Genomic DNA, 13,611 nt, shown 5'->3' with positions numbered 1-13,611 from the left:
TAATACTGCAGAAGGGCTAAGAGTAACTTTGACTTCTACTTTAGAAATTTGCACTTACTTAAAAGAAAAATATGGTATACGATACATTCTTACCGGAAAAATTAATCAAGATGCTTTGGAAGTAAGAAAAATACAATATCCAAAACTATGACTATTATTAAAGTTTAAATTATTATAAATTTAGCGTTTTTTTTGGTACGATTTGCCAAGCAGGGGGTGCAAATGACCATCCAGCTACTCCAACCTTTTTACAATTATACAAAATGTTATCCGTTTACAATGTATTGAAACCTCTTAAAACAGGAAACTGCACCATAGAAAATAATAAACCTTCTCAAAATGTAATCTCTCTTGATAGTATCAAAACAATTTATTATAGTCCAGAAAAAAACAAACCATTATTATATTAAATCCGCAAAAAACTGGACTTTGCAATTCAACATGATGACTGGAGCTTAGATGATATAATAAGTCCCAGTGATCATAATTATTATGTAGCTCCTGTAATCGATTGTGTAATATATTATGTCACAGGGTGTTTGTGTAAACAAATTGTACGCTATTTTAAATGTGTGACATGTCAATCTGCAATCAAACAAAATATGTGTTCATATGAACCGGTTGCACGGCTAGTTAACCTTAAGTCAAAGGGAGGATTAATACACCCAAATATTATTTTTTTTTAATTTTATATGCAAGATTGAACAGTTGTTTTCTAAGTATTGTAAAATGGCAGACGTTTTAGAGTTAATACTCACTGAACTATTAGGTGACACTCTTTATTTTCCTTGTTTTCAACATAGTAAAGAAATACTAGCTTTTACTATCAATTAATATTATATAAATATGAGAATGCGACAGTTTTTGCAAAGCTATAATAATTCTGAAGTAAAAAAGGAAAATATGAAAAAAAAAAAGATAGCAAACTTCACATTAACATAGAAATTGTTAAATATATAAAAAAAATTGTTGTATTTTGTGTATGTTTTTATTTCTAAATAAAGATTTACATTGATCAAAATTATGCTGAAATCAATTTTTTTTTACTTAAAATCAAAATCAAAATATTTTGATTTTAAAAAATAATTAAAAGTTCCTCTTTTGTAACTGGTGATATTGTTATAACTACAATGTATTTAATTCTAATAATATGTTCTAAATTTTAATGTAGGTACCTACAATGTTAGTTTTTAAAGAAGTATTTTTGTTTTAAAAAAGAATTCTATTTTACTTTAACAATATTGTTTTTATTTTAGTTAAAATGTATGACAATGTAATTACAATGTGTTAGATTCTATTTTCTGTTGTACTTACCTATAATGCTTGTCTACAATAATTATTCAATAGTTTTTGCTTTTATCTTGATATTGTTTTAACTAGAATCTACTAAACTACATAGGTAATATATTATACATAATTATTCATAAATTACAATTATGTTTTTAATTCAGTTAATAATATTATAATATACCTACTACCTACTATTTTAATATATAATATATTATAAGTATACTATATAATACATGATAAGTAATAACTAATTTGAGTTAAAATGGTTTTATACCAGTAGCTAATAAAAAAAAAAAAAAGTAATAGGTAACTATGATATTTTTAATGTTTTCCTGTTAACATTGGTTAATACGTATCAAACAGAATTAATATATATTTATGAAAAAATCAACTTTTAGTAAATTTTACACTAATATGTATATAATTTTTATTGTATTCAATTTTAATATTATGAGTATATGACAGCAGCTTAAAGTTATGGAATATGGATGTGTTACGGGCGAACGCATGCGTAGCGCTCCTAGCGGATTATTAATGAACTGGCGACAATAAGCGTATCACACCAGTTCAGCAGTAGCCACTAGTCAGTGTCCTTGACAGTGTAATAGTGTAATATATTATGTTCATGATACCGACCGACGTAGTACGGTGATAAAAATCACTGTCAGTTAAGATTTCTTTTAATGCCAAATCATGAATAGTACGTGCGCAGCCCAAAACGCAAATGCGTCTTATTGAGATCATACCTAAATATTTAGCCATGGTGCAGACCAACGTCCCGCGATAAGCAGTTTATTTGGCGCGAACACTTGCAGGTATTACAGATATTATTTACTTTTCAGAAGCAAGATATTGTACCTAATGACGGAAATTGACAATATTCTGTTGACGAAATGTCAAAATGATACAACCACCATCGTATTTTCATTATCTAAGTACTACTTTTCCAATGTGTTCGCAACTTTTACTTCATGATAACGGCGATTGTAAACTGCGCCCAAAATACAGGTTGACACAAAATCTCACATGTAAACAGCGCCCGAGTTTTTATCAAGTGTAAAAAGGTGTCATGTAAAATGCGCCCGGTGTAGTAAACCGACGGAGTCATTTCACTATTTTTGTCTATTATTAATTTACATGAACTTCGCATGTAAATACTTTATTACCGAACTCTTAGCTATACGTTATTAATTTTGCTGGCGATTTCTAAGAATCAAGACGTATGGGAAAGACAATCACAAACAACCTTTCGATTTAAGAAGTTGATTTAACAAACAAGCCGTGCGCATAAATTACAAATGCGCAGGCCTTGGCGTAGTAGCACAACAACAAGTCCAACCTAGGGTTAATTAACTTTTAGGTGTAAAACCACTTTTAGCAGCTACAATAACAACAATCACTGACTCGCCTTTTTGTCCATCTCCTAGTCTTCTATCATGTACAACCAGGGGGTACAGAGAACCATATAAATACGGCTCTCTGTCCGTCTTAGAATTAGAATTAGTTCACATCTACATGGAACTAGTCTATGTCCAAATTTTAGAGTAGGTGACTATTTTCTCGGGCAGTTACTTAACGTGCTGTCCTCAAATTCATATGTAATTTTATTAACAATTTTAACTTTAACTTTAATAAACATTTCTATTAACATTGTGTCTTGTCTCACTTTTAAAAACCTAATCCTTTACGACCAAACTGGTCCAACTGCAGACGTCAAGCACTCATTTATAAACGATAGTGAGAGATCACTACACCGGGTAAAATTTAAAAAATCAATTTTTGTAAAATTATCTTTAGTGTATACTTAATTTGTTACAGCCATATAATATGAATAATCAAAAATAAAATAAAATTAGGAATTAAAAAAATATATAATTTTAAAAAGTAAAATAATTACGAATATTACAAACAATAAAATATTGTGGATACATATTCATAAATTAGAATTTGACTACTATTTTATTAATTAAATACATTTTTTAACTTTTCACGTTTTTTTTTTTTGTTTTGGTATTTTGATATTTAAAGGGTTCATTTCAGATACTATTTAGTTTGATGTATAATACAGGTATACCTACTTCTATTTTAATTTCTTTTAACTTTTCTATGAACATGAAAATATTTGGATAACGTGTTGGTATTTCTTGACGAAAATAAAATTTCTGTGATATAGGTACTTGAAAAAGTACGCAATTGTCAAACTTAGAGATTTAAATGAGTCAAAATTTAATAAGTTAATAAGTCGGGCAGCATATTACCATTCTGCACATCAAATAAAACCCATACAAAAATACGGCTTTCTCATTGGTTCAACATTTGGCACGATATATGATTTCTTATCATAGTTTAATTTATTTTAATTTCATGATAATACAATGAGATTTTTCATTATGCAAAAATTATATAAATTATTATTACAAACATATAAACTTATAAAAACCATGTAATGTAATAATTTGCAAAAATTATTAATAATTATTATATTTATTATATACATATGTATATCAATAAGCATTTGGGAATTGGGATATTGGAAGAATGGGGTTGCGATAAAATATTTAAATTATATATTATTTTAATAATAATTATTATTAAGTTATTATCATAGTCAAATAGAATAATATAAATTAAACAAAGTTTTGTATAAGAATTTCTTTTGTAGGCATAATATGAAGAGTATAATTTTTAAATACCATGCTCAAACAGTAGTACCATAGACAAGTAGTAACTATTTAAAAATATTTTTATGTATTTAATAATTGAATATATTAATTAAGATAATCTATATCCTAAGGTAATTTATAATTATGAATTAAAAGATTAATGAAGTCATAAAAAGTATAGGTACAAAGTAAGAAATATATACTAACCTTTTTTTTAAAAAAAAAAATTACCAATAAATAATTTATTACAAAATACAAATGATATCTATTTTTAGTAACTAAGTATGGTATTTTATAGAAAACTTACTGTTGTTAATATTTAATGTGTATTATCAATTAAATTAGTATGACAACGGCAGATGACATAGTGTATTTTCTTCATAATAAAGTGATCCATAAATTCATTTAAAAATGAATCCATCTATAAATTCTGATGCTATGCCTTCTTCATTTAAAAATACTATAGTTAAAAATGACTCAATAAGTATTGTTTGGTCAAATTTAAATAATATTCATGATATCGGTAAATGGGTAGAAGAATTTTCTATAAAAACTAACACTAGGTGGAATGTACGAACAACAGTTCCTAATGGAACATATATTCAATGCAAGTATGTAGCCACCTAGTAAACATATCTAAATAAATTATTTTGTTTATAAATCAGAAATGTAATTTAAATGTTTTATGATACTACTTTATAGAAAAAACTATGTTTGCCACCATAGTTCTCATCATAAAGTAGATAGAACTTTAAACAAAAGAGGTAAATCAATGAATACTGATTGTAAAGCATTTATTAAAGTTGTAGTGAAAGTAGACACTGTATCTACTAGAAAAAGTGACCCTTTTGTGAAGGTGGGTAAAACACAAAGTAAAATAATAATTTCATTTAAGTTATAACCTACAACTTGTAGGTATGAAAATATTGTGTAATTCTGATTTTAAAAATAACCAACTAATAAGTCATAAAATTAGAAACTATTTATTTAGATTATTGGTAGAAACATTTTTAAATTTACAATTATTTACTGAAAGATTGAAACTTTAAATTAAATACTAATAACTAAATAATATTTTATGTTTATAGAATAAGTACTTAGGTATGATTACTATTTCAAATATTCATAATCATAATATTAACACTGCAGAAGCTCTGCGGTTTTTAAATCCAAATATACATTTAAGAAACACTTTTGAAGAGTATTTTAATGATGGAATGACAATATCAGATGCATTACGGTAAATAAATAATAATATGACAGATTTAAAGTACAATTTATTTATGCTGATTTCTTATAATAGATAGTGCCATTTAAAATTAATTAAACATCATTTAATTCTATAATATTTGTAAAAGAATTGATTTAGTAAAATTTGAATATAAAATTTTTCTGTTTCTAATGTTAACAATAATTACAATTGATGATCATTAACTCTATTAGTATTACTAATAAAAGTTAATATTTTTTAAAAAAATTGTATCTTATCAACCTTAAGTAGTAAGTATATAAATAAAATATTTTTATTATTTCATAATTAATAGATATCATGAGAGTATTTTAAAAATGTCAAATAAACCTATTGAAGATTTTGCGAACGGTAGAATTAACCCAACATATGTATGTGTGCAAAATTGGCATGATCAGTGGAGAGTACTAAACCTAGGACCCCGTACTGGTCAAGGAGTAATTATGGTAATCAAATATATATGTTTAATTATTTATATGATGAATATATTGTTTAAATTTATTATAATTATTGATGTAGCTTAATATAAAACATTTTTCATTACAAATTATTAATACTTTTAATTTTAAAATTTATTATACTACATCAAAATAACAAACTAAATCAAGAAGACTTATATTTTTATAATTATATTACAGATTTTACTTTATATTCTCATTTTTCAACTTTTTAAGTATTATTAGTATTTTAGAGTTTAATTATTACATACATTTCTCAGTTAAATTATACATATATTTTTAAATTTAGCATTTTTATATTTTATAATTGTATATTACAAATTAAAAACGTTCAACATTTCATTTTCACTTGGACATTTGGTATTTAGTGAGAATATAACTTGACATTGCAGATGTTGAGTGTTTAATAAGTGTTTTACTGTAGAATAGATATTGAATATAATTTATAATAAATTATTTCCTATAATCTATAATGCTACCTAGGAATTAATTAAATTTTTGAATTGCATTCTATTGTAGCATATTACTTGAAATTGTTTTCAATTTATTTTAGAAACTAGAAGAAAAAAAAGAAACTTATGCTACAAATGGAATTTCATTATACTTTCAAGAGCAACCATTTGTTATTCTTATTTTAACTCCGATTATGAAACGAGCCCATGATTTGCCATTATCCAAAGATATTGTATTTGTTGATTCAACTAGTTCTTGTGATCCTGAAAACCATTGCATTACATTTTTACTAACTCCGTGTGCTGCTGGTGCAGCTCCTTTAGGTGTAATTATATCCAAAGGCCAAAGTGAAGCATCTTATTCAAAAGGATTTAGTTTAATAAAGCAAAATGTAAAAAACGCGTTTGGTTATCAAGGTTACCCATCATTATTTTTGACAGATAACTCAGATGCCGAAATCAATGCACTGAAAACTGTGTGGCCTCAGTCGAGATCGCTACTTTGCATTTTTCATGTACTAAAATCAGTTTGGAGATGGCTCTGGGACAGTAAAAATAATAGGTATTTAAAAAGAAGATCGCACTCCTATGATGAATGCTTTTAGGAAAATGATATATGCGCAAACTTCTGAAGAGGCACAAAAAAAATACATCGAAACTATGAATATTAGAAGTAACTATCCTGTGTGGCAAAAATATATCACTGTTCATCATTGGAAATACAAAGAAAACTGTTGTTTAGCTTGTAGGGATCATACTAATAGAGACCATCAAACCAACAACTTCAGTGAAGTATCAGTAAGAATTGTCAAGGAAAATATATTATGTCGCGTGAAAGCTTACAATGTTATTTCACTGATTGACTTTAGTTGTACAAAATTGGAAGAATACTATAAAAAAAAATTTTTAGAATTTTCCAATGATAGAAATTCTACTGCTCGATTGTTTTTTCAAAAATTAATTAAAAAAATTGATTATGTCACCAAAGAAGATATATATATTGACAATGAAGAATTTTATGTCCCAAGTGAAAAAAATAAAAAAATAATGTATTGTGTTGAACCAAATATAGGTGTTTGTTCATGTGAAGCAGGTATTCATGGACAATTTTGTAAACATCAATGCATTATTTATAAATATTTTAAAACAACTGGAATTAATTTTCCTCCTATAACAGTTGAAGATAAATATTTAATATCAAAACTTGCATTAGGTGATAGAGCACCCCCACAAATGTTTTATGAAAGTTTAATACCAACAGAAACTCTACATCAACAACATGAAACAAATAAACAGGTTCAAAGTAATGTGACTAATAGTGTAATAGAAAGTAATAAAGAAGTTGGTAATGAAAATAATATGAAAATAGATGAAACAATAGTAGATAAATTTAAAGGGATATGGATAAAAAAAGTCATTGTTAGTTTTAAAAGATATACAAAGTATAATGATAAATAACATTACAAAGTTTGGTGGTTCGTCCTATGATAATTTGTTAAAATTTAAAAGCAGATTAGAAAAAATTAATTCTGAAGGACAATTTAATACTTTTCTTGCAACTGCAGGGTCTAAATCTACGTTGCTAAGACAAAGGGATGGTACAGCAATAAGAGTGCAACCAACAACAATTTCAAGGAGGAAACCTGGAATAACCAGAGGAAGTAAACGTCTACCTACAGGTATCTTCTTAATTAACTATAACATATTAATTGTTTAATGACTTAGTATTTATAATTTCATTAAATTATAATATTATAGGTCGATGCTTCAACAGAACAATGAAACCAAAAAAAGAAACCTAGAAATGTATTTAAAAATATAACTGATTGTAGTATTGTACACCAAATGCAAAATCTCATTAAACTATTATAAGTGCTTGTTTGAGTTGTTATTATGTGTGCAATTTTTAAGCTATAAAATAATTTGATTTATATATTCAATTATTAAATACATACCTAGTAGTCTAGTACTTAAACGTGTTTATAAATAGTACTACTATTTGAGCATGGTAAACTTTGTTTAATTTATATTACTCTATTTGACTACTTTATAATAATAATTATTAAAATAATAAATAGCATTATATTAATATAATACCAAAGAAATTAGCTTAAAGATTAATAGTTAGAGTGCATCACGGCTTTAGATATCGGCTTTAAGTACCATAATTAATAATAATTTATATAATTTTTGCATAATGAAAAATCTCATTGTATTATCATGAAATTAAAATAAATTAAACTATGATAAGAAATCATATATCGCGCCAAATGTTGAACCAATGAGAAAGCCGTATTTTTGTATGGGTTTTATTTGATGTGCAGAATGGTAATAATATGCAGTCGAGCACAGTTTAAATTACACCTTTTTAACATAGATAAAAATTCGGGCGCAGTTTACGTATGACCCATGATAATTTTATTATACGATCGAATCATCATTACTTCAGCCACAACTATATATCAACTATAATATCTTTTATGTTATCTTAATATTTTGATTTACCTCAAAACCAATCCTCTGAATACTTAATTTCGGCCTTCCGCGACTGTCATTTACGCTTAGCGTATTTACTACTACAAATGTGAATCCTATAAAATTTATAATCAATACATCTTGTATGTATAATTATTTACATTTGTGTATAAATTCAAATGGTAGAAGTATGGAAACCATATATTTTTAATTTTCACCTATACATACAATATACACACCACACAATAATATACTATTAGCTATAATACAAGCAGGTAGAGTTCGTATTAAATGAAAGAACGGGGTATAATTAATCTGATTAACGAATTTGCATTTGTAAATTAATAAGGTAATCTAAATTCTGGTAATGGTAATGGTAATAATAATAATATATTATATACTAAAATTACAATATTATATTTCAACCATTGTTCTAAAATGCTTGAAATACGTCTTTGGTTAAGAAGTTTTGGAAACAAACGTTGCCATGAAGCTTCAATAAGTACTCAATATTTAAGCAACTAAATGATAAAATGTTTTTAATTATTTATTATTCGTATTGTTTTGTTATGTTATACAACGTACAGTTGTTAGCTCAAAACCTGATATTATAAAAAATTACAAACATTAGGTACATTTTGTTGAGTAAATACACCACGTAGTCACGTTTAACCTAATTTTTTAAATTTTTTTTGAAACTACATTGTTTTCAAACTAAAGAAATAAAAAATGTTTAAACTGAATAAATCTATTTACATTCTAATGTAGGTACCTATCAATATAACAAAGAAGTTTTGATATATTTTGACAATTTGACGATAAATTTAGTTTTTGTCATGATGTACCGACAATTGATTAATTCTGAGCCATACTAACTTTACTTTACTTTATTTATTCATACACGATGCTTGTAGAGAAATGGTGATAATCATTCAGGTTTTTATTGCATATTAGTAGGGTTAATTTTCAAATAGACCCGTAATGTTCAGTAATTTTTTTTAGGAATGATAAATCAAATAAACAACTCAATAAAGGAATACTATTATTTGAACTTTTTTTTTTCAAAACAATTTAAACTATGGAAAGTATAAAGTGGTAAAATAATAATCAGTATTCCTAATAAGGAACTTTATAAATTAGCAACACAAATTAAAGGACTCAATTTTACAATACAGATTTAAATAGATACTATAATATACTATTATTTATTAATGCATTGTTATTATATTTTGTTTTTAATAAATAAATCCATTCATATCCGTAGTATACCTAGATTTAAAAAGGATACCTACACTTCTGCGCCGAAATAGCTTTGCACTGACATGGCATAGCGAAAAATGTCGCCGAAATTTTCCATTCTCAAAATTACTAGTTACAGTAATAGCTGTATAAATGAATTGTATTTTATATTTTAAGTAAAACAATGAATGTATTTTAAAATAATGTTTAACTTTGATGTATTTTATTTAGAAAAAAAAAATGCTTAAATCATCAATTTTGAGTGTAGTTTTTGATTAAAAATTGAATAAATTCATAAATAAATTAAAAATATACAATATTTAACATAAATATTGTAATGATATGCTCACTTTCACATATCATGATTGTAAATTTCTTATTTTTATTCAATAAAATAAATAACGGTCGAGTTGTCGCACGCACATAATAAACCCCAATAAACATCTTAAATAACTGATGAAAGGAACGATTTATATTATTTAGTCACGTAGGACATTAAATATAGTTGTGACAGTGTAGCGCAACTCATGTGATCTATTTTGTGTGCCGCCAGAGACAATGGATGGTCCAGTAAGGGTCTCTATCGCCGGGGATTAAGACAATTTCTTAGTAACGCAGAGACCTTTGATGGAGCCGATTGCGACTCTGGCCGGCTTGACCAAGTCGTCTCCTTTCATCAATGCATGAGCACCCTTCAAAGCAACATGTGTACGAGCACCATTCGACCAGTCAAGTGCATGAGCACCAGAGAAGACCCACACACCAGATCCTGCGAGCAACAACTGAGCCGTTTGCTTTTTTCTTAAATCGAAATTAATCAGTGTTTCTTTATTTCTATCTGAGTGTTTAAAATAATCTTTATCAATCTTATTACGTCAACTGCGTATTCAGACAGCTGCGAATATGGTAAGGTGCATGCGCATCTATACTTATATAGTTACATAATTTTATAGGTATTACATTTTATTTATTAAATTTGATACAATATAATAATTTAATAACTAACATATATTTTATTAACGGTGTACTTGGTCATTCTCCAATTACGACCTCGAGAGCCCTCCGACAATCAGAAGGAAGGTAATCGCTCAAATTTAAAATAACTGATAATATATAAATACAGCATTCATTCAAGACTTGTATCCCTTGTGTTTGCCTAACTTTTACTTAAGCTAAATAACCATCATATACAATAATAACCAACTTATTTATAATCATATAAATAATATTTATAATATCATATAAATCTTTTTTAATATATTTATATATATTTTTTTTGCGTTATTATACTTAATTTAATATAAATAATTTTTAGAAGTTTCAACTAAATTCTCAACTTATTAAATATGTAAAGAAAAGTTAGACCAGTGTAACTATAAATTTTTATATAGCTGGAGAAAAAAAAATAGGATGCTTTATTCAAAATTCAAATTACACAAACTATAAAGCTACCGAAACAAAATATTATACATTAATTAATGCATCGCTCCATACACAATCAAAAATGAAGATTTTATTAGTACCTATTGTAAAAGTGTCCCTAAACTAGGTATAGAAAAATAAAATAAAATTTGAATTATAATGTTATAAATCATTTTAAATATAAAAGTTTTAGATTTACGATTTTTATTTTATACAAAATATTATAGGAATGTACAAATTACACATGTAAAATAATAATGTACATAACTACTTAAAAGCAAATACAAACATCTGTATCACATAAAATACAAGTGGAATTTTATAAAATAAAATGTTATTATTTCATATTGGAACAATTATCGTGGCATTTGTGTTACTACTATTCGCATCGATGGATAGCAATCTTTACAATTAACTACAGTCTCAATAAATGACAATTCTCTATTTTATTAAATTGGTTACGGAGTAAAATAAATTGTAATTTTATAGACACTATGTATGTATCATTAGGACTTCTATGGTTAAGTTTCAAAATAATTTACGGAGAAATAACTATATGTCCAATAGGTAATTAAGTACCAATATAATAGAACTATACATTTATAATTGTTAAAACGTGTTAAATAAGTAACTCAAAATACATAGTATAGTATAAAATAATTAATTTATGTTACGATTAAAGAACCTAATACAATAAGAGTATTTTATGGTTATTATTAATATTCGCACCGATTATTTATTTAAGTATTTTTTTTTTTTTATCAAACTTTATGTCATGTATTATACTAACGAATAATCTGCTTAGGTGGAAAAGTTCATTCTTTTAATTGTTGGAAGCTAAATAAAGGTAATGTATTCATTAAATGTAGCTATCTATTTTAATATCAAAATCAAAGTTATAATTCTATATGCGCCTAGATAATATGTATAATTTAAGTTAATCTGTTGAAGTTTTATAAACATAATATAAAAATGAGCAATTTTCAAACAGAGATTAGAAGTATACAGTTAAGATTAAAAAATATATCTGTTTTTTAAATGTAAAATGCTTATCTAATAGACTTAAAATTTTGTAGCATTTAATTTATTTACTATTGATTAATACGTATATATTTTATATGAAAATTATAAATCGCATCGGGAAATAACTTTATCTGTGTCGAAGTGATTTAATTTTATTGATAATAGTAAGTAACCAATAATTTTTAATAATTAACCCTTTTATTACCCATTTAATTGTACTGACCCAAAAATTTTTTTTTCATTGTTATTTTTATTTATAGTCATAATAAAACAATCTCCCCAGGTTTGGTAAGATTTTAAGGATTATTGAAGGACTTACAGGACCGTCCACTGGGATGGACATTGGGACGCTATGTCTTACGTATAAGCGGCGAAGTACAAACTGTTTTTTTCGCCTTCTTTGTGACATTTACGTAGGACGTAGTGTTAAAGTTTAAAAAATAATACGTAAAAATAATAAATACAATTATGTTATATTATAAGTGTATTTTTAAATAATAAAAATCTTTTATTTCTATAAGATAATAATATATAAATCAAAACATAACATTAAATTTAATATAATAATAATAAAAATAATAAATATAATATGCAATAACATACGTCTACATATTTTATATTTTAAAATATTATATACCATGCATGTTGGCATGTTTCAAAAATAAAATAAACAACAAAACAAAACAATAGTATATGCCTACTTTGGCAAATGTTTCAAAAATAAAATAAACAAAATAAAACAATAGCAACTGCAGTCTTCTACATATCACAATACATTTTTAATACAACAAACAAATTAAAATTAAAGTAAAAGTTATATTATATCAATTTATTGTGGAAGTTATAGAAACAATCTTTTTTAGGTGTAAAACATAATGGATGTCACATTTTCTACATATTACATATGTTTTACCTGCGCAGTTTTTTTCTTTGCAACGGGTAGCTTTCTTTTTTCCGTCATATTTTGGATAGTGTGATGTCTGGTCTTGGCTGACAGCTGGCAAAAGATAACTCTAAAGATTTGACACATTTAGATGGTAGATTATCGATATGTCAACATTAAAATTACTAGGTGAAGCTGATGGACGTCCGCATTTCTTTGGTGAGGTAGGTCGGCCCAAAAGAATTAGTTCTTCGGCAAGAGTGCTTTTAAAATCCAATAAAACAAGTTGTTTGTTTTTAGGAATTTTCACTGCATTGGCATCATTTATGTACTCTAGCCAACAATTTGACACCGCTATATCGAACACATTAAAGATCATCCTAAGCGTCCATTTCTTTGATTTCATGTGCATGCGATAATAGCTGACTAGCTGATCGTGTTTGTAAACTCCTCCCAT

At 26.1% G+C, this 13,611-nt stretch overlaps 1 protein-coding gene and 1 pseudogene across 1 annotated transcript; both read left to right on the top strand.

The window, feature by feature from the left end:
• Positions 1–263: 263 nt before the first annotated feature.
• On the top strand, positions 264–942 carry LOC114130646 (uncharacterized; annotated as a pseudogene).
• A 3,422-nt stretch (positions 943–4,364) lies between these two features.
• On the top strand, positions 4,365–7,982 carry LOC114130647 (uncharacterized). The gene is made up of 6 exons (XM_050205547.1): positions 4,365–4,564; positions 4,656–4,809; positions 5,042–5,193; positions 5,498–5,648; positions 6,214–7,791; positions 7,871–7,982. The coding sequence occupies exons 1-5, from the start codon at positions 4,365–4,367 to the stop codon at positions 6,715–6,717; spliced, it is 1,161 nt and encodes a 386-aa protein (XP_050061504.1). The 3' UTR covers positions 6,718–7,791; positions 7,871–7,982.
• Positions 7,983–13,611: the final 5,629 nt, after the last annotated feature.

This window comes from Aphis gossypii, chromosome X (genome assembly GCF_020184175.1).
Source record: "Aphis gossypii isolate Hap1 chromosome X, ASM2018417v2, whole genome shotgun sequence".
Taxonomy (NCBI): domain Eukaryota; kingdom Metazoa; phylum Arthropoda; class Insecta; order Hemiptera; family Aphididae; genus Aphis; species Aphis gossypii.
The sequence above is the reverse complement of the archived record's forward strand: the minus strand, read 5'-3'. Positions and strand labels throughout refer to the sequence as shown.

Coding starts and splice junctions, on each gene's coding strand:
- LOC114130647 (XM_050205547.1), top strand. CDS start 4,365: ATGAATCCATCTATAAATTCTGATGCTATGCCTTCTTCATTTAAAAAT. Junction 4,565..4,655: donor GGAACATATATTCAATGCAA/GTATGTAGCCAC, acceptor ACTACTTTATAG/AAAAAACTATGTTTGCCACC. Junction 5,194..5,497: donor ACAATATCAGATGCATTACG/GTAAATAAATAA, acceptor CATAATTAATAG/ATATCATGAGAGTATTTTAA.